The 21,233-nt window shown below is 43.4% G+C and overlaps 2 protein-coding genes across 4 annotated transcripts; both read left to right on the top strand.

Moving 5' to 3' along the window:
* Positions 1-45: 45 nt before the first annotated feature.
* THG1L (tRNA-histidine guanylyltransferase 1 like) lies at positions 46-8,936 on the top strand. Of its 3 annotated transcripts, none has more exons than XM_075102596.1 (7): positions 46-244; positions 1,773-1,949; positions 2,426-2,595; positions 3,305-3,393; positions 4,040-4,147; positions 5,455-5,602; positions 8,741-8,936. In XM_075102596.1, exons 1-7 carry the CDS (start codon positions 78-80, stop codon positions 8,788-8,790), a joined length of 909 nt encoding a protein of 302 aa, XP_074958697.1. In that variant the 5' UTR covers positions 46-77; the 3' UTR covers positions 8,791-8,936. The 3 variants fall into 3 exon arrangements, with proteins under 3 accessions (XP_074958697.1, XP_074958699.1, XP_074958700.1); XM_075102598.1 differs by lacking the exon at positions 8,741-8,936 and adding an exon at positions 7,447-7,566; XM_075102599.1 differs by lacking the exon at positions 8,741-8,936 and having other exon boundaries at positions 48-244; positions 5,455-6,236.
* Positions 8,937-9,364: 428 nt separating this feature from the next.
* LSM11 (LSM11, U7 small nuclear RNA associated) lies at positions 9,365-20,968 on the top strand. The gene is made up of 4 exons (XM_075102595.1): positions 9,365-9,790; positions 14,248-14,387; positions 15,149-15,232; positions 17,330-20,968. The coding sequence occupies exons 1-4, from the start codon at positions 9,379-9,381 to the stop codon at positions 17,735-17,737; spliced, it is 1,044 nt and encodes a 347-aa protein (XP_074958696.1). The 5' UTR covers positions 9,365-9,378; the 3' UTR covers positions 17,738-20,968.
* Positions 20,969-21,233: the final 265 nt, after the last annotated feature.

Below are 21,233 nucleotides of genomic sequence, written 5' to 3'. Positions count from 1 at the left end.
AGGTCCGCCTGTACGCCTAGAAGGGCTCGCTGCCGTGCTCTCTGTGGGCGTCCGGGGTTTCCGCTTCCGCTCCGGCCATGCTGGGGTGCTGGCGGGCGGCCTCGGCCATCTCTGTCGGGAGTGGCCGCCTCCTCCTCTCCATGGCGAAAAGCAAGTTCGAGTACGTGCGGGACTTCGAGGCGGACGACACATGTCTGCCCAACTGCTGGATAGTGGTCCGGCTGGACGGCCGCAACTTCCACAGGTGAAGGCCTGGCGGGCAGCCAGTGGCCGGGGCGCTTGTAGCGATGCGGTCGCTATGGCGACGCCGGAGCGGGCGGGAGGATGGGGCTGGGGTCCGGGGGGCGCGGGGTTTTCCCTCGGCCGAAGGACGCCAGGGTGCGGGCTCTGAGCCGTGTGCCAAGGAGGGGAGTGGTGGCGGGGCTTCGGCTCCCCCTGCCCGGCCGGTGTGCGTTCTGCAGGCGAAGGGGTTACAGATCTCCTTTTTCCTGTGTTTTCCCGAAAAGCGGGTTCGTTCGACCGGGGCGCAAAACGCCAAACTCCACGCAGAGCGGAGGTATTTTATTCGATGGTGGTAACTCCATAAAGCCCGCACACCGCACCGAGAAACTACAAGGTGTTTATACATTTCAATGTGTCAGTCAGAGCTAATATTCGCACCCCCCAGCTAATAACTGGTTAGTGTCTGTCTCATTCCAACTTACAGGTACAGCTCCCTTTGCGCTCACCATGCATGCTCAGAGAGCCAGGGGCTTATCCGAGTAGGGGGTTTTCTGGCTTGTGGGCATGATTTTTAGTATTGTGGTGAGGATAGTTCACCTAAAGGGCTCTTTGTCTTAGTTCTTATCAACGTCCCAATTAGTGGTTCTCCTTGACTATACACTTTATCACCCTGTCCTCGGCGTCTTCTGAGGTATGATGTTCCCTTTTGTCAGCCTCTGCGCTCTCCTCTAAGGATATATATAGTCATAAAACAAATGCTTCCCTGCCTCTCAGCTCCCTTCTCTGGCCACCAAATTCTGTTTTGCCAAGCTTACGTGGTTCATTGTTATGATGGCTTATCAGAAAATTCTGCTTTCTTCGGAATGTCACCCACATCCCCATGAACCCTTCACTCAGCCTCTGCAGGGCATAGAGTTACTATGGGTGTATGTCTTCAAGGGCCACAGGCAGCTTCAGAACTGTGCCTTGGGCATGGTGGTAGGGAAATGGTGTACCAGTGCCTTGGGTATGCTGGGGGAGCAACGGCGACTGGTATGCAGGGCTCTTTATTTGTGTTTGGAGTCAGTGTCTGTGTGGCATTCACCTTTCTTCAGGATAAATAGAGCATGGTTCTATTGCGTGGTAGATGATGTGTTCTTGCTGGGGATTTGATCCTGTTTGGGCAGGTGAGGTTCTGGTAAAGCCCTCAAGTCTTGACAGGTTCATTGGTGGTGATGTCCTTGTTGGACTGAGTATAAAATGCCCCCTAGGAGAAAGTGGGTTTACAGAAAGTAGTATTTGTCATCCTTTTCCGAGTAAAATACAGAACCCTGTCGTTTTGAAGGACTGGTTAGGGTAAGGTACTGATGGGAAGGAGAATGGGTTATCCAGAATGTGTATATAAAAAGAGGGCTTTTGTTGTTATTTTTCATACCTGGAGGGAATTTGTGTCACTATTGACAGGATACTGAAAATCAATATTCATAGAAAGCAAATGTAAGAAAAAGGAATGGGTTAGCATTTTTAGTAGCTTTTTAAGGGATTCTTATTCAGCCATTTTTGCTTTGAAGGTTTTCTGAGCAGCATGAGTTCAAAAAACCAAATGATGACCGTGCTCTTCACCTGATGACCAAGTGTGCCCAGACAGTGATGCAAGAATTGGACGATATTGCTATTGCTTATGGACAGAGTGATGAATATAGTTTTGTTTTCAAAAAGAAGAGTAGATGGTTTAAAAGGAGAGCAAGGTAACCACTGCTTTGATACTGAAGTGAACTTGTTTGTAACATCTCTCTCTAAACCTGTTATTCTTCTTCAGATTTGCCTTTGTCTACACGCAGAGGTTAGGAGTACGGCTGTGTTTGGGTGTATACACTGCAGTTAGTTTGGGTTCTTCATGTGAACTCTTTGCATGTAATCTTTCAGGAAAATATATTCAGTCATACAGAGGGTTAAAGAAAGTTTTGATAAAACAAATATTAGAAACAAACATTGTTAGAACAAACATTCTTTTAACAAAATATTTCCTTTTCCAAACTCTTTTACTTGATCTCGATAATTCCTGTTCTTCAGAAGAACCTATGCCATAGCTGATATGTTGGGCCATTATTTAAGAAGTGCTGCTATCTGCCAGAATTACTGCTGCTGATACCTCACATAATCACAAATATATAATCGTATTGACGTATTTATTTCTTTTTTCCTTTTGCTTTGTGTTTGCAAGTAAGTTCATGACTCATGTGGTCTCCCAGTTTGCCTCAAGTTACGTTTTCTATTGGAAGGATTACTTCAAGGACCAGCAACTTCTGTACCCACCAGGATTTGATGGACGAATTGTGTTGTATCCCAGCAACCAAAATTTAAAGGACTACCTCAGCTGGAGACAAGCAGATTGTAAGCATTTCTAGAAAACGGAGATTTGTGCAGTGGAGTTCTCTTCCCCTCTGAATAGAAATGCCTTTATTGCCGGTGTATTTGTACAGGTGTATCGGTGAAAGAACAGCAGGTAGGGTGGCAGTTTTAAATAAACAAGATTAGAATTGTCTTGGGCTTTGTATGGATGTAGAAATACTGGCTGGAATTCTGAGTCTTCAGGCTACAGCTATATTTGTTGCATGCTGGGAGTGAGTTCAGCCCAGGAAATATTAAAATTATTAATAGAATTAATTTATTATCTTTTATGTTCAGTGTTAGTTTAGCCAAGGTAATCCCCTTTAATGAAGGGATGTGAACGTTCAAATTCAAACCATGTAGCAAAACTGTAGCAATCAAAAGTGCTGTTTAACAGCCCATTGGGTTTAATTTCTAGGTTTTCATCAGTACCTAGTCCCTGTGGCTCAAACGAAGATAATTTCTGTTACACATGAACACCCTTCAGCCTCTGCTCTCCCTTTTCAGAGTTTTATAATGAATTCTATCTTCTTGTCATTCTTACGCTATGCAGTACCTTAAAAATGAATTGTATCTTCTCTAGCAACTGATATTATTAATTCCCCTTTATTCTTGGCTGTTTCTGCGATATGACTCTGGAAATAAAGTTGTCTTGCTGAGTAGTCACTCAGATTTGATAAATACTCTTTCTCTCTTTTCTCTTTTTCTGTAGGCCATGTTAATAATCTTTATAATACAGTGTTTTGGATGCTTGTACAGCGAAGTGGTTTGACACCAGTGCAAGCACAGGAGAGGCTCCAGGTAAGACTCTCTTGAGGTTTCTTTTTTGGTTTTGTTTTTTTTTTCTAGCTACAAAGAAGATATTAAGATTTGCTAAGCTGTGTCTTGCCTACCTGGCAGCCCTGGCTGGCTTGTCTGTTCTTACTGTAATAATTTTGCGGGGATGTAGATTAAATAACTTCTTGAATTGTACAGATGTTAATATGATTAGTGAATAGTAATTTTTTTTGTCTATAAATATTAGCAGGATTTTGATTTCTTAATTAGCAAGTTTAGAAATCTTAAAAATGCCATACAAACATCCAGTATCCGTAAGCACGAAGCACAGTGGCAGGATTCAGCTGCTGTTGATCCCCAGTCCCTTCGGTAGTGTTTGTCTCATTGTGCAGACTGCAGGAGGTTATTTCTGTGTTCTCCTAGAGTCTGTTGACTTCCTTCTATTAATCTTGAAAGTGTAATAAAAACCATCTCTGTTTTAATATCCTCATGTGGCAGTTGGAAATATTTCCTCTGTTGGGAGAGGTAATTAAACCTTGTCATTTAAAGGTGAAAAACCTCTATAAATTTCAATCTTACTTCCAATATTCACCTGTCTTATACCCTGGAGATTGAGTTTGTTTGCTTGTTCGTTTTCTGTAAAAGTACTTTTTCTTTCATTTCCTCTCAGGGAACTTTGGCTGGAGATAAGAACGAAATTTTATTTTCTGAATTCAACATCAACTACAACAATGAACCTTTGATGTATAGAAAAGGGACTGTCTTAATATGGCAGAAGGTAAAAAACTATATTACCACTTGCTTTGTGCTCATGTTTTAAATAGCTACGCTATGGCAGACAAGCTACACTGTAAGATCACCAGATGTATCCCAGATATATGTATGTGTATAAATATATTTTAAAACTAACCGTATTTGCTGTATAATGACGTGTAAGATGACTGTTTTGGAGGTGTTTTGAAATACCTTTATCTCTGAGCATAGTATAAAAACTAGTCTCTGAAGTCTGGCTTGTATACAAATTATGACTGTTGAGATAGATGTTACCTGTTGATACACATTTTATGTAGAATTTCACAGGACTGATGTAATTGCTAGATAAATTTTCCTTGTTTAATGAATCATACAGTTGGTTTCTTAGTGTTACCAGCTTTGAAAATTGAAGAAGTATTCGGCTTCCTGAAAAATTACATTTTAATTACTGCTGCCAGTTTGATACGGTAATTATGGGGGCCTGTGCCAGGCCCTTCACAGAATTAGATCCCGTGTGTTTCCACTGCAAAGGAGTGATGAACTTTCAGTAAGGTAGCTCAGCTCAGAGTATGCTTGGTCCTTTTCTACTTCCTGCAAAGGAGCATAGTGAGGAGTGGAGCTGTTACTGGGGGAATCCTTTTAATGGAAACTTGGAACTCTTCATTCTTGGATTACAGTGATGCAGAATTAGCTTAAGAAACTCCTGTCCTGTGTTTTGTGTGAGATGAGACCCCAGAAAATCATAAATATTTATGGCCTTAGTGTCCTTCTGTAGTAGGAGATCTTAGTTAGAAATATGTATGTTTCGTGTGATCAGGACCTGATCAGTCTATGCTGAGAGTTCTCCGTAACTTGTTCAGCCTTTCAACTTCTATATGTAAAAAACTTTTTTCTTTTTCCTTTTTTTTTTAATTTTGGCCAGTGACTTCTGTTACTTCATTTGAACTACTTAGAATCGAGAGAGGCTCCCACCTGGAAATATATTTTACTTGTTCCTTACATTCTTTTTTCTTGGTAATTGTAGGCATTTGCAAGGTTTCCCATTTGTTTTATCTAGCTCCAAATTAAGTGTTGTACTTCATTCAAGAATACTTGCAATTGGTTTTGTGAATTTGTGGGTAATTCAAGCCATGTGATGATGGCATGCTGTTTCAGCTGCTCATGTGTTAGTCTTTGAATTGAGAATAGACTGTCTTCCAAAAGATTCAGCGTTCAGATTCTGCGGTATGCTGTAGGGTTGATAGCTGCTTTTGTTGTAGCTTTGTTTTTTGTCCATTTGTGAATCCCCTGTGGAGTCTTACATGTCTGCTAATGCGTCAACTGTATTTTCAGATTAATGAAGTCATGACTAAGAAAATAAAACTGCCAAAGGAAATGGAAGAAAAGGAAGTTGAAGTGACACGGACTAAGACTAAAGTTGTTCCCCTGCACTGTGACATTATTGGGGACCAGTTCTGGGAGGAATATCCTGAGATTTTGGGTGAGGATAGTTGATATCTGTGATGAGTATAATTGTTAGCTTATGTCTTGCTCTGCTTGGGTTGGTGGCAAGTGAGGAGTATGAATGGTGGCTGGCAGAGTGTAACCTGTAACCCTCTTCAAAAACTACATTGGTTTTAGCACTGTTGTTGCCTGAAAAAAAGGCACTGGTATGTTGTCTGACGTACAAAGATACGCCCATACGGAAGACCTAAAATCATATTCTGTTTTGAATGCTAAGAAATCATCATAAATTAAGACTGTTCCTTGTACATGCATATTTGTAGAAAAAAATGTATACAAATTTCAAGCATTTCTATAGCATTTAAACCATGAGGTATTTTATTGAACTGCCAAACTATAAAAAAAGTTTGTATATTTGAGCAGTCAAAAGCAGCGGAGAAGTAATTATTTTGATTTTTGTTTCAACTGAGGCAGACCGGAATACTTCAATTGGCACTTAGTGTTAAATTTCAAGGCTTAGTGACAAATTGTTCTACTCCCTAATGTGTCTGATTCTTACAGAAAGTAAATGGAGTAGCCCAGCAGTTTCCTATGAATGATTTTAAAAGCTTTTGTCCAATGTACAGGATTTTTATACTTCTTAAAAATAATAAAAAAAAAAAATTCCCTGCTGTGTTTATTACTTGGTCTTTCTTATTCCTAGGACTTTTACTAGTAATTGGTGAAAGTTCCAAACAGTGAGATTAATAATAAAGATGCCATACAGGCTTCTGAATTCTGTTAGGACATGGGTAGACATTGTGCTTTCATGTTCCATGGCCTGGGAAGTCACCTGTCTCCTAGCGTGCAGTAGGGTGAAAGGTAGCAACACGGGGGGAATGTTCCTGGTGCCTGCAAAGAGGGTGCCAACCAGAACTTGCAGTGCTGCCCTCTGATTTTCCTGGGGACGACACAGACACAGCAGTCCTGACAGTACATGTTAGTTAAAGGGAAGGGGGGACTGTGTGTTTCCTGGTCTATGCGCAGTTTTGTTCTAGTTTAACTATTATTAAGACCCTTTGTCAAAACAGTTAAAGGGACTTGTCCCAGTGCAACTGGAATTTGAGGGAAGTAACCTGTTTTTGTACAGAAGTACAACTATAATGATATAATAAGTGTTTGTAAGGGTGGTGTTACTGCATTTAACCATTTCAAACCATTTTTCAATTCAAACATTTTTAAATTAAAACTAATTTAACCGTTTCAAAAACACGGTGCTAGAAGAGTAATCTGGCAAGCTGTTCCTAAGGGAGAGATAGTCAGAAGTTGGGACTAGCCATAAAAATGGAAAGAAAGGCTCAAATGTGACTGAAGCAGGCCAATATTGAGTTAGGGTCCCCTGAATTCATGTAGCAACCTGCTCTCTGTTTTCCTTTTCTTCTTGTAGGAAGAACTTACACATTTAAGGCAATGTGCATTTTGGTTTGTTTCTGGAGTTTTTTTTGCATGTTTTGTTTTAAACCACTAAACAGGTACTGACATAAACTACTGCTTTGCAGTTCCTTCTCAAGATTAAATAATATGAGGTTATGTGTTCATAATAGCACAGTGCTTCTCTTCCAGAGCTGTGTGCTGATGCTCAGCAGTTTAAGTACATGCAGTGAGAATGCACATAATTTCCAGTTTGTAGAATGGGATGTGTAATTCCCAGGAAGAGGATATGAGGGATTGTGAGGTAATGACTCTGAATGAATCATTGTGCCTGTCATTTACTGCTAAAGAACTTCCTCTTTCTGTCTGGTTTTGGGTTTTTTTTTGTGATGTGTTTTTCTTTTTTTTTTTTTTGTTTTTTTTTTTGTTTTTTGTCTTGTAACACAAACATGATTTATTTGACTTTGATAGGCCATGTGTTACTATCTGGTGCCTGACTTTGGATGATACATACAAAGCAACTGTTCCAGAGGTGGTAACATTTGGATTTTGCAGTCTGAGTAAAGATAAATAAAAATCTTGTTAACCATGATTCATGCTTGGAAAGTATTAGTTAGGGGTTTTATCATTTATATTATGACTACCTGATACATAGATAGGTATATTGTAGAATTGTATAATTATAGAGTGGTTTGGGTTGGAAGGGACCTTTAGAGGCCATCTAGTCCAACCCCGCTGCTGTGAGCAGGGACATCGTCAACTAGATCATGTTGCTCAGAGCCCCGTCCAGCCTGACCTTGGATGTTTCCAGGGGTGGGGCATCGACCACCTCGCTGGGCAACTTGGGCGAGTGTCTCACCACCCTCATTGTAAAAAAACTTCTTCCTTATATCCAGTCTAAATCTACCCTTCCTTTAGTTTATAACCGTTACCCCTTGTCCTGTCACAACAGGCCTTGCTAAAGAGGTTGCCCCCATCTTTCCTGTAGTCCCCCTTTAAGTACTGGGAGGCCACAGTAAGGTCTCCCCGCAGCCTTCTCTTCTCTGGGCTGAACAACCCCAACTCTCTCAGCCTGTCCTTGTAGCAGAGGTGCTCCAGCCCTCAGATCATTTTTGTGGCCTCCTCTGGACTCGCTCCAACAGTTCCATGTCCCCCCTGTGCTGAGGGCTCCAGAGCTGGACGCAGCGCTGCAGGGGGGTCTCACCAGCTCAGAGTAGAGGGGCGGAATCCCCTCCTCGCCCTGCTGGCCACGCTGCTGGGGATGCAGCCCAGGGGACGGTTGGCTTTCAGAGCTGCGAGCGCACACTGTTGGCTCATGTCCAGCTTTTCATCTACCGGTACCCCCAAGTCCTTCTCCACAGGGCTGCTCTCAGTCCCTGCACCCCCCAGCCTGTATCGATACTGGCGGTTGCCCAAATGTATGTACATTGTGTGTGCATGTAAGACATGGGTCTGTGTTAGGTCTTGTCCTCAGAATGTTTTCTAATTAACTCCTCCTTACAATAATCTGTAATAAGTAAACATACCTGTTTACATATGGATGCAGGCTTTGGAAGCAAGACATGGATTGTCTGCCTAGCCATGGCCTTTAATTGGTATTAATATAAATGCCACAGAAGGAAACTCCCTGTGGTGTTCTCATGCATAAAGTCATATATATGACTTTGTAGCTGTAAGGGGAAAATAAATCTTCCCAAGCTTCAAGAAGTAGACTGGTATTAGTGGCACACAAGGCTTGACCTATGCGCTATGCCTGTGCTTACAGGTATTGTGGTAGCTGCAGAAGCCCCATACTGTGGCCCGGTGAAGAAATAGGTGTTTCCTCTGGAGCTGGTCCGCAACCTCTGGCTGATGTTGTATTTCCGTAACAGGAAGCATTAAGCATATGGGAACCGGTTATGAAAGGTTAATGGTGGGTGGTGGAACCCGTTACAGTAAAACCGCTCTGCGGTGTAAATGCACATTGCCTTGCTTTTCTTCGGAGGAATGTTTCTGCACCGTATACCCCTTTTACGGATTGAAACGCACATTACGCTGCAGCCGCCCTCCGCCCAGGTGCGACTCCGTTGCCTGGTGCCCGGGGCGAGGTCCCTGCTCGGGGGAGCACCCCAGCCGGCCGGGGGGCTCGGGGGCGGCCCGCAGGGGGAGGCCGCAACGCACAGACAGCGGTGGAGTTGCTGCAGGGAACCGAACCGAGGAGGAACCGCCGTGACACCGGAGCGTCCGCCGGTGCCGCCGCCCGGGCGGGGGCAGCTCCGCCCTCCGGGGCCGGTCCCGGGCGGTGCTCGGCGGTGTCGCCTCCCCTTCCCTCCCCGCGCCGGGCCCGGCTCAGCTTGTGCGTGGGGCGGGCGGGCAGCAGCGGCCCCTCGTGGCGGGCCGGCCCGCGCCGCGCCGCTGCCCGCCATGGAGGAGGAGGAGGGCGCTGCGGGAGGCGGCGAGCAGCGGCGCCGCCGGCCCGGGGCCGATCGATCCCCCAGCCCCAGCCGCCTGGACGTGAGCTCCAGCCGCTTCGACCCACTGCTGGCGCTGTACTCGGCCAGCACGCCGCTGCCCTTCCCCGCCGCACCCTGCTTCAACAACCTCGCCGAGTACGAGAGCTTCCAGCGCGGCCTGCTCCGCCCGCGGGGCCGCCGCTCCGCTCCCGCCCGCCGCGGCCCGCCCGCCGCCCGCCGCGGCCCCGCCGCCGCCGACCCCGAGCGCATCCAGCGCCTCCGCAGCCTCATGGTCAATGCGGGCCCCGAGCAGGAGGCGGCCGAGGGCGGCGCGGCGGCCCGGCGACGGCGGCCGCCGCGGAACGTCCTCACCAGGATGCCCCGTAAGGGCGGGCGGCGTGAGGCGGCTGAGGGGGGACGGCGGGGGGTCGGGGGTGCTGGGGTAGGAAGGGGGAGCGGGGTGCGGGCTGAGGGTGCGGGGGGATGGCGAAGGGTGGGGGATGAGTGGGGCCGAGGGGTGCGGGCGAAGGTGGGAGCTGCGATGGAGTTTGGGAGGTTGAAGAGAGGGGCGGCTGAAAGAAGCGGGTGGGTGGGTCAGGAGGGGGAAATGATGCTTTTATTGATATCCCGAAGAAAATGGAATTTTTTGCTAAGCCATCATAACAACGAACTCTGTGAGCTTGGCAAAACAGAATTTGGTGGCCAGAGAAGGGAGCTGAGAGGCAGGGAAGCATTTGTTTTATGACTATATATATCCTTAGAGGAGAGCTCAGAGACTGATAAAAGGGAACATCATACCTCAGAAGACGCCGAGGACAGGGTGATAAGGTGTATAGTCAAGGAGAACAACTAATTGGGACGTTGATAAGAACTAAGACAAAGAGCCCTTTAGGTGAACTATCCTCACCACAATACTAAAAATCATGCCCACAAGCCAGAAAACCCCCTACTCGGATAAGCCCCTGGCTCTCTGAGCATGCATGGTGAGCGCAAAGGGAGCTGTACCTGTAAGTTGGAATGAGACAGACACTAACCAGTTATTAGCTGGGGGGTGCGAATATTAGCTGTGACTGACACATTGAAATGTATAAACACCTTGTAGTTTCCCGGTGCGGAGTTACCACCATCGAATAAAATACCTCCGCTCTGCGTGGAGTTTGGCGTTTTGCGCCCCGGTCAAACGAACCCGCTTTTTGGGAAAACAGCTAGTGGGGGAAATGCTGGGAAAATTGTGTGCAGAAATGAGGAAGGGTGCGTTTCACAGAACGGATCACTCGGAGGTGGCACTCATTGTGTTACAGTGACGTCCTCTGCTGTTACTTGGTTAATTACGTTCATCTTGATTTTAAGGAAAAAAGGATGCAAAAGCGCTGTGCTTTCAAAAGTACTCTTTTTAAACCACAAATCAGGTTTGAGCCTGTGCAGCTCATACTTAAATTATAACCACAGCGTGAGTCTGTAACACACTGCTGTACCTTGGTTACTAACTGTACGTCCTGGGGGCATAAATACAGCACTGGCGTTTCTAGTGACATGATGACAGAACAGTGGATTGAGGTGGGAGGCAGCTGTGATGTTGCTAAGTTCATAATCTGTCATGATGATGCAAGTTTCTTGTCTAAATTTATGCACGCGGTCAGGGTGGTAGCCCTTTAAAGGGCTGTTAAGGGTAAATGAATATTAAAGGATGCAACTTGTGCACCTACACCGAGAACCAAATGGCAATGCTATCAAATGTGGTGTAACTTTAGTGTCCTTCATTAAAAATACGGGGTGTTTATTGGAATTAAAGTATGTCTTCTAAGCACTAGCATCACCTTACTGTCCTTTTTATGAAAAGGTGAATCCCAAAGCGTGCAATTCTTAGTGCCCAAAGCAGAACTTTTTTCTTGCTGAGACACCAAAACATAATATATTCATTTCCATAGGTGCTGTGTGATCCTAAACATCATGTCAGCTTAGTGGTCTGCGCAAATGCAGAGGTTCAGTTGGTATAGGCTTTCCAAAAGAATTAACCTTAAATACTTATTTAGGATCTTAATAGAAGGAATCTGTGTTTGGATTACTCTGATGGAAGTTGAAAAAACCTCTGTAAAAATTAACTTTACTGGTGGTCTAGCAAATAAATTATGTGCTTCCATTAAAAGCACATACTTAATATCCATACATCTAAGGCTAGGCAGTGTAGACAGTTGAAGAAGACTGTCAACTGACAGAGTCTGGAGAGTTCTAAGAATAATTTATAGCCAAAATTGTGTCCTTTCCCTATAAGCAGGGGGCCTGTCTGCACAGCAGGTGGGCCAGCTTTTGAAGCTTGGATTCTAGGGCAGTAGCTGCCTCTGAAAGTAAGCGTGATACGTGGTTTACTGCACCCACAGTCATGATACTGCGCTCCCAGGTAGCTGTGACAAGGTATGACGTGTTCCTTAAATTCAACATGTCAGAAATGTAAAATGGAGCCAAAATTTTGCTTGCCATGAGGGGTGATTTCAGTAGCCATAAAAGTAAGAAGGAAGCTACTTTAGCGCTGGTTTTGAATCAGTTCAGGAGAAGCTATTTCTAATTACTTTGCATTTACCAGAGGGCAGAGAACTCATGTGCAAGTGGTTACCGCAGAGTTGTTAGAAAGGCATTTGATAGCATTCCAAGTTATTTCAGCTGTTCTGACTTGCATTGATATTTTTTTTAAAAATCTTTCCTCTTAATAAAGTCTACCCTGAGAGCAGGGAGCTGAACTTAACCAGAGTTTGGATCTTTATTTTCTCCTTCCTGGGGTACTTGTGCTCTGGCTTACAGTAGTTTTCTAGTAATCTCTAGAATCCTGGTGTTAAGCATGTGCTTATTTTATCTGAATAAGGATTGGATTTTGAGTACAAAACTGACTAGTTAACTCTCTTCCCTATGGGTTGAAAAATTATTAATACAAATATTTAACAGCATCAAAAGCCACAGGCAAGTCTAGCTGCATGCAGAGCCTGGTCATTACAGGCGTTGTTGCTTGCAGAAGAGGTATGTTGCAAAAATAAATTCCTTGCATTGCTGGTTTTATTTTTTTGAAGAAGAGGATATCAAATTCTTGAAAGGTTTCTGGATGATGTGTTCTGCCCTTTAGATCAGGTGAAGCCAGAGTTTTGTCCTGGAGAAGCTGGAACCTTATGCAGCAAAGAAAAGTAAGAAGAGCATGTATTGCCTAGATTTGGTAGAGCTGTAGAGTAGTGTTTCCTACCAGGCCTAATGGGGTGCCAACAAGCAAAGTCATAGTTGGAAATAAAGATTGTACTTGGATTTTTATAAGAAGTTGTAGATAAAGTTCCTATGAAAAAAGGAACATATGAAACTAAAATCTAAATCTAAAATGATCCTGCAGATTCTTAGCATTGGTTAGAAAAAATACTGTTACCTGATTAAAAGCATGAATCTCATGTAGTGATGGTGTCATCTGTGGTTCCCGTGATGGCCCTGTGAATTCAGAACATAAGTTTGCTGTCAGTTAGGCTGAAGGAAGCCCAGAGACCCATGAAAAGACCCCCGTAAACAAAGCTGGGAGGTACTGAGACAGCTTATGCACTGTGTGAAAGCAATTTTCTCCAGCTAGATAGCTGGGGAGGGCTGGCAAGAAGACAATGGATCTCAAAAAATACAAGTGATTAGGTTAATTCAGAGGAAACGGCTTTAGATTTCCCTGCTGTGCCAAAGAATTACCATGCAGCCAAATACTGCACGCCAGCTGTCATACGGTAACATTTTACACTCACAGGATGCATTTTCTTGTGTGTAAATCAAACCTTGAATACATAGTCCCTAAAGCATAAGGCGAGAGGTCATCTCTGACTCAGATGTTTTTATTAATACAAATAACTGTGTGATATTTTAGACCAATACTTCTCCCTGGCTCTCAGTAGGAGTTGCACAGCAATCCCATGGCTATGTTTGCACAAGCAGACAGGTAGCTGTAATTTATCACTGCAATGGCTTCACCGTGGCGTGGGTGGAAGTTGTAAAGTAAATAATACCTACCCCTCTAGATAATTTGCACTTGCAAAAATTTCTAGTGTGCAGATAAGGCTTGTGTTTGCCAGGTAAGTTGTATGTTTTACTGAATTCCTTCGGTTTTGCCCTGACTAAAAGCATTATTGTTCTGCAGTCTAGCATGGTTTCATTGGTGGCTGCTGCTCGTAGTAATTTTATTGCTTTGCCAAAGACTTGTACATCGTTGAAGGATAAAGACTTGTACATCTTTGAAGGATGTTCAGCTGGCTGCTGAAAGTTTTAACTGAAACAATACATTTTCATCAACTTAAATTGATCCATTTTAGTTAGTTGAAGAACTTTGAGTCGTCTATTGGTGACTTCAGAAATCTTGCAAAGAAAAGGAACACATCTGATACAATACTTTATTAACAGATTGTAACTAATCTGAGGTAGCCTTAAGTAGGCCTTTGTGTTTTCTGCAAAACTCTCTCTGCTTCCATGAGCTCTGTGTTCCCTCTAAACCACTTTTATTTAAGATAAGCATTACTTAGTATGTTTTTGAAATGTAGCAAAATGATTTTCAGCTAAGGCTGATTTGGCTATGGGTTATGTCAAGCGAAACCTTCTTATTTTCTGAAGTCATTGCTGTCCCCACTGAAAGGAGAGTTTTGGTGGTCTAGTAATTCCAGCTGCAGTGCGTTGCAGTGCTCTGGAGCTTCTCATTTCTTTTGCTGTGAAGACAAGTGTTGTACCAAGATGTGCCGTTCTTCTACCTAGAGTAGATTTCTACATATTTTTAATACATCTGTATCTATCTATATATATATGAATTTTGTTGAAGACCAGTGATGTTCTCTTTCTGTTTCAGTCCATGAAGGCAGCCCACTTGGGGAGCTTCATCGCTGTGTCCGAGATGGTGTAAAAATCAATGTCCATATCCGCACTTTCAAAGGGCTTCGTGGAGTCTGCACAGGGTTTTTGGTTGCATTTGACAAGTTCTGGAATATGGTAATTATTGTTCCAGTCCTCAATTTATAACTGCTCTATTGAAAACTTGAAATTTGCAACAGGTTTAAGCAAACTACATTTTGAGAAGATTAATGTGGTATTGCGGTTCATAAAGCTAATTTGCTCTGGCACTGAGTGCTGGGTTTCAGGGTTGAGTGGTGCTTGGTGATGGATTGGTACATCTGAGAGGTGCCCAGCCGTCTTAGAGAGGTTTCAGGTGAGAGAGCAGCTTTGAAGCGCTCCCAACATCTTCAAACATTTTGCATAAGAACCCAGGAAGGTGCAATATGAGGAATATCAGACGTTTTCAAAGCTTTCTCTGCAAAACCCAATCTTCTTATAGTGGTAGCCACTTCTCTGTTTTCTTTCACTAACACATCACTGCGATGTCAGTGGCAAAAGCTTTTCCCTGTGTTCTACCTCATGCAGATCTTAGACAGCGGATGGAAAAGCAGCTATTAAATATTTGTGAGCCTGGGGCTGTGAAAAGTTTGGAAATAGGTGGCGGGAGGGAAAGGATTTTGCAGGCAAGGCTCAGAAAGATTTTACAAATAATACAGAGGAGATGCTAGGCTTTGCCATTGCTTTTATACCTCAGTACAACTTAGATGATTAAGAAGCCAGCTCCAAAGCACAGCTTGTCCCTAGGATGGTTTTCCTCTCAGAGCGTAATTTCATAATGCTCTGACACAAAGCTGGTCCAAAGCTTCTTCATGTTTTCTTTTAATTTTGACCTTTCTGTTTCTTTTATCTTCTTCTAGGCCCTGACAGACGTAGATGAGACATACAGAAAACCAATAATGGGCAAAGCTTTCTATGCAGAACCTCAGCTCACACTAACTCGGGTAGGTAACCATCTGCAGTTTTCTTTTTTTTTAGTATCTCCTTTTTCAAAGTAGTAAAAGGGGAGCATTGACTGGAAAACTATATTTACATTTGAAATCTTTTACCTCCTTTTATTACAGATTACTCTAAAGTGACTTGGACAGGGCAGGGGGGAACCAGTTTTCTGACCTTTTTTGAAAGTTGTCATGGTTTCACCCCAGCCGGCAACTCAGCCCAACCCAGCCACTCGCTTCTTCCCACCCGGTAGGATGGGGGAGAGAATTGGAAGGATAGAAGTGAGAAAGCTCCTGGGTTGAGATAGAGACAGTTTAACAGGTAAAGCAAAAGCTGTGCACACAAGCAAAGCAAAACAAGGAATTCATTCACTGCTTCCCATTGGCAGGCAGGTGTTCGGCCATCCCAAGGAAAGCAGGGCTCCATCACGCGTAATGCCTACTTGGGAAGACAAACACCATCGCTCTGGATATCGCCCCCTTCCTCCTTCCCCCAGCTTTATATGCTGAGCATGACGCCATATGGTGTGGGACATCCCTTGGGCCAGCTGGGGTCAGTTGTCCTGGCTGTGCCCCCTCCCAGCTCCTTGTGCCCCCCCAGCCCACTCACTGGTGGCGTGGGGCAAGACCAGAAAAGGCCTTGACTCTGTGTAAGCCCTGCTCAGCAGGAACTAAAACATCCCTGTGTTATCAGCACTGTTTCCAGCACAAATCCAAAACATAGCCCCAGACTAGCTACTGTGAAGAAAATTAACCCTACCCCAGCCAAAAGCAGCACAAAAGTACTTTGGCCATAGTTCAGTGTTAGAGAAGTTCCACTTTAGAGTTCCTAATGTCAAATCACAGTTGCTGCTACTGCTTTGTGCAATATGCTGACCTTTTATAAGCTCACTATGTGGTTTTTGATTTATTTGTTCTCTGCATTTATTGCACCCGTGACTGATTGGGTCCACATTTGTCCTGCCAGATGATTTGGCAGTGCACAACTCTGATACTAATGTTCATGGAGCAACAGTCTCTTGCCTCCAGCCAAGGAAATGGTGCGTCTGTTTGGTCAATTCTAGTCTAGGTACCGTGAAGCCCAAGATTCTGCATGTTGCTCCAAAGCAAGACACTCTCTAGGACCCAGCTGCAAGAAAGATGTTTGTGAAGTTGAGAACTGAAGAGATGATAGATGAACTTCTGAACAATGAAGGAAAAAAAAAAAAAATGACAACAGGGCTGTCCCTGTTGAATGGCATAGCTCTGGGCCTTTTGAACATCAGGGAAGCATCACAAACATTTTTAAACAGTTTCACTGTGTGGAATTTGCTTTTGAATTTCTGCCATTTAAATCTGTTTTCTGATAGATCCCACCCTTCCTTTCTTACAGATTAGTTTAAAATAATCAAGTTGTCATTGTTCCTTTAGCCCACTCTCGCAGGGACTGGCTTGCCATGGGAAGAGAGAGGCTAACTGAGAATGCTTTTCATTTGTCAGTATTTCATAAAAGCTTGCCTGCTGCCAGAGTAAAAGCAGTTTCTTTTCCAGTTTCAGCACCATGTATTTCTTAGATTAATGAGTCCATATAGTGCTTTGGTTCTGTTGTTCTAGCTTTTATTATTCTTCTGTTGGTTGTGGTTTGCTCACCTCCCAGAACACCGGCATGGCCTCTTTTCGGTTTTTTTGGGGAACACGAAAGGTCCATCATTTCTTCAGTATACACCTTTGCTGATTGAGGCCCCTTACAAGGATGGAATTCTCTCTAATACTATCTGACAACATTACAAGAGTTGGGGAAAGTGAGCTAATGGAGAAACTTGGTAGCTTTCTGTTGTTCCTGACCACAGTTAAATGCTACTGCACATCAGTATTGCTCCCTAAATTAAAGCCCTCGGTGCTAACACAAAGACACTCACATGCATACAAGGGACCCATTCACCTTCTGTCACAGCTTGACTTTGGCAAGAAAATGTAGTATTTATTGCTGGTAAAGATTCTTCACTAATTGTGTATTGTGAGCTCTGATTTAGGATTGTATACACAAATACCACGTAGAAAGGCCAAACAAGCGGCCTCTCTTGGTTTTTGAATGTGGTCATATACACAAGTGTTCTTTTACAGCTGTTTGACAGACTCAAACTGCAGGAGTCCTCAGCAAAGAAAGGAGCAGACTCAAAGACTGTCTCAGAGGAGCTAGCCCTGACAAATGACTCTCAGATGCTTGGATGTTTGAAAGTTGGATCAGGAAGAGGGAGAGCAGAAGATGAGCGCGAGAAACAGAAACACTTGGGCAGAGCTGGAGAAAAGAAGGTGCCAGGTGATGGATTGCATCTGGCTGCCAGAGGTCAAGCTGATGTGGGTAGCAGGACTGCCCACACGGAGGGTGCCAGCGCTGGTGGTACCCGTGCAAGAAGCCAGTCACGGAGAAAAAGGCGGCCCAAAGTGGATTATCAACAGGTGTTCACACGTCACATAAACCAGATTTTTATTCGAGGAGAGAATGTCTTGCTTGTCCATTTAGCACATTGACTTGGCTGAGGCTTCGTCAGTGTATTTATTTGATAGCATGAATTGCGGCTGCAGCTCTCATTGCTATTTAGTGTTCTTATTAGTATGATGGTACTGTGACTGGTTTCCCATTGCCATAACAAGGTAGGGGAAAAAATTCCAACCGGAGCATGCTGAGCTTGATGCCAAAGCAGTCCCCTTAGATCTCTGTTGGGGGTCTCAGGACGAGGTCAGCAACACAGTTGTTTCTGTGAGATGAGGGAGGTAAGCACACATCCCACTGCTCCGTAAAAAGAAGCCAAGTGGAGAGGGTTGGAAGAGAATTTTGGTGTACTCGGTTCTAGGAGCTAATTGTGGCACACATTTAAGGAGCTTAAGATTAGATCTCCGCCTGAAATAAATCACAAATGCTATTTTGCATGTTCTGAGTAATCTCAAGAGGAGATTGCTGATGAAACAAATAGTTTATCTGCTGTTGTTACATGGATGTTTTCTTTTCTAGCCATCATTCTGATGGTAATTTTGAGGTAATCTATAAAAAGGTGGAGTGACATACTACTGATGGCTATTAGCCTCTTCTTCATAGTTAGCTCTGTAACACCCTGTGTGATAGAAAACCTCTTAATTGAAAACTGCCCTTTTTCTGTGAATGATGGCCGAACTTGAATTTGTTTTCAATGTCAAAGCTTAGGCTTCTATTTGTAATGCTGTGCTTAGGCCCTGTGTCACCAGCAAGCAGCTAATGTAGCTGATCCAGGGACCTCCATATTTGGAGTTTATCTGTGAGTGTTATGGATGCAGATGGAAAATTGTACTTTTACACGTCACCCATTTGCTACTTAATGTAATAGTGAAGTTTGCAAAGATAGAGTTTTTTTCTTCCTAGATTTAAGTGTTTGTTCCGAGCACAGTAGTACTGTATCAAAGCGCCTTTCAAGTTCCCTCCATTGAAACTAGAGGTGCTGTGTCTCCAGCAGTTCTCACAGAGCAGAAGTCTTCATGGGTCTTCCCTATCCATGTGAATGATGCATCATCTAATTCCAGTTTAACTGAGTTTTGGAGGTGTGACTAAAAATGTTTGGAAGTATAAAAGTCAAACTCAGCTTATCAGTGTTTTTATTTTAGCAAGGTTCTTAAGCTATTGTAGACGAGGCCAGGCTTCTGCAGATATAAACTGTTTTCCAAGAGCTACATGCAGAATTTTGAGGGTAAATGAAGCTTGTTATATTATCTGGTCTGTTCCCCTAGCTGTCAAAGGACGTCAGATTTCACATTTACTCCTGTATTCATCTCAGCTACCTTATGCTTTGCAGCAGCTCTGTGTGTTTAGGATGAAGTTGAGAAATTGCCAGGATAATGGTTAGATCTGACAATGGGCAGAACAACTTTTTAGTGCTTTATAGCAGGTCTTGTATTGCATATAGAGGTCATAAGTCCTCCAGCTGAGTGACTGTACTCTCAATGCCATATATTTCTGTTGCTGTAAATGCAGCATACTGTTTGCTTGTTGTTGGGGTTTGTCTGGTGCTTGGGTGAATTACAGAAATCATTTAGCAGGAGTTCCTGGACACACAAAGCAGCTGTGTGCCTCTGGGGGAGCCTGAAACTTTTATGTCAACACTTCAGATGACATGGGGCTTGGATGACTGATCAGCTCAGCCACTGAGCTGCAAACCCAAGTTCAGCCTGGGACAGAAGTGCCTCAGAGTTTGATGCAAATCAGTTTCATCAAGAGTGGAAAAAAAAAAAAAGAAGAAAACAAAAGAAGAAGAAAAAAGATAATATCTACAAATACCTACAGTTCTTTATTATATGGAGCTTTACTGCTGTAATCCCTACTACGAACTGAGACCTGGCACTGAAAAGATTCTTGTCTTGGAGGTTCTTGTTTCCTCTCCCTTTGTGCTGTTCTTGTTTGTGTTCATGTGGTCTGCAGTTCCCTGTTTTTTTCCCCTTTTCCTGTCAGTTCTTTGTCTCCTTGGGACGTTCTGAACTCTGGTTTAGGAAGATTGTTCTTGTATTCACCCCTAGTTGTCCTGGCTTTCTGAACCTTTCCTCGTTGGCTTTCTATGTTGTTAAGTGACCAGAACCCTCACAAATTATTGGAAACCTGTGACACTAGAAACAAGGGGCTTATTTCTGCTCCTGACTTCTCAGAGGCTTTTATTGCAGGTGAATATTTTTCTTCATTATGTTTTTTGTTTGTGGGTTGTTTCCCCTCTGCTTTCTGATTGGTTTAGTTTTGTTTCAGTTGCTTGGGATGACTCTCTCTGCCTCTTCCATTCATGCCAAAGGCTACTGGTTTTGACACCTCTCCTCTTTCCTTTATGCTTGACCAAAGGGTGTCAAATCTCCACTCAGGCCTATGTGCTACCATATCTAATTGAATTCTTGCTGCTCTTTACCTCATATTCTTAATTCTCTTTGTCTGCCTAGTTTATACTGCCTCATGCATTAAATAAGAAAGAACTACCGTGAATGTTCTTGTGGCTGTACTGCCCTCTGTCCTTGTCAGCTGACACTTCACCAGTTCTCAGTTGCTGCTAGAAGTCTGTGTTTTCTTTCATCAGAAGTTTTTATCTGAAATCTTGCAGGTGTTTGTTGCTTCACATGTTGCTTCACAGGTTTCTTTTTTTAGATTTTATGAAAAATGCTGGTGCTTAGACTTGGCGTTTGTGCCTTGATTTTTATTTTTTTTTAATATCATCACTGACCTGTTCTTCCAAAATTAATCACCTCAGTCAACAAACCTGGTTAAGAACTGTACAGTTTGTCTACTTTTTTTTCTCTACCTCATTATTTAACTGTTCCTCCTCTGTTCTCAATGTTGTCTCGTCTGTGGAGTTGGTTAAAATTCTGTCTTCCAGTTCAGACGTAATGGCTTATTTGGTGGTTCTTCCTTTGTTTCCTAACTCCCTATCCACCTCTCTCATTATTTCCAAGCTGCTTCCTATATACAGCCTCTTCTACAACTTCAGATCTTCCACAGTGTCTTCCTTTTCCCTACTTTTTCTGACATTGTATCTTTTTAAAGCCCATTATCAGAATGCTATTTTATTAATTTTGTCTCTTTCAAGCATGATTGTGACTAAGCAAGTGATCCTGTATGTGTGTTGTCACTTGCATGTTTAACACTTCACATAAAGTTGTTCTCTAAATAAAATTTGAATGTGATGTTCTGAAATGAAGTCTTCTACCTCACTTCATGTAAGTCTGTTTAAAAAAGAAAAGAAAGCAACCCTTGGAAACAAATCAGCTTTGTTTTTTTATTGTTTCTGGTTAGTTCTTTCCGTGTTTTTCCTTTTCCAAACTCAGCATAAAATTCATGTTCAAAAAGCTGTCTGCTCCTAGCCATTCTCTAGCTGCAGTGTCGCAAAGATGGTGTGAGCAGAGACACCTGAAGTCATTATGCTAAAGAATGAAGAGTAGGAGCAGGAGGCAATCTTGAGAAGCAGCTGTGTGAGAGTGAAAAAGCTTTGGGCCAGATATGAAGAACTGCCTGGAAAGGATCCAGGTC

The sequence above is a fragment of the Phalacrocorax aristotelis genome, chromosome 8, assembly GCF_949628215.1.
Source record: "Phalacrocorax aristotelis chromosome 8, bGulAri2.1, whole genome shotgun sequence".
Taxonomy (NCBI): domain Eukaryota; kingdom Metazoa; phylum Chordata; class Aves; order Suliformes; family Phalacrocoracidae; genus Phalacrocorax; species Phalacrocorax aristotelis.
The sequence above is the reverse complement of the archived record's forward strand: the minus strand, read 5'-3'. Positions and strand labels throughout refer to the sequence as shown.

Bases quoted from the DNA above. Each gene is read 5' to 3' on its own strand.
- LSM11 (XM_075102595.1), top strand. From the start codon at position 9,379: ATGGAGGAGGAGGAGGGCGCTGCGGGAGGCGGCGAGCAGCGGCGCCGC. The intron at 9,791-14,247 runs GTAAGGGCGGGC...TTTCTGTTTCAG, and splicing joins CGTCCTCACCAGGATGCCCC to TCCATGAAGGCAGCCCACTT. The intron at 14,388-15,148 runs GTAATTATTGTT...ATCTTCTTCTAG, and splicing joins TTGACAAGTTCTGGAATATG to GCCCTGACAGACGTAGATGA.
- THG1L (XM_075102596.1), top strand. From the start codon at position 78: ATGCTGGGGTGCTGGCGGGCGGCCTCGGCCATCTCTGTCGGGAGTGGC. The intron at 245-1,772 runs GTGAAGGCCTGG...TTTGCTTTGAAG, and splicing joins GACGGCCGCAACTTCCACAG to GTTTTCTGAGCAGCATGAGT. The intron at 4,148-5,454 runs GTAAAAAACTAT...CTGTATTTTCAG, and splicing joins CTGTCTTAATATGGCAGAAG to ATTAATGAAGTCATGACTAA.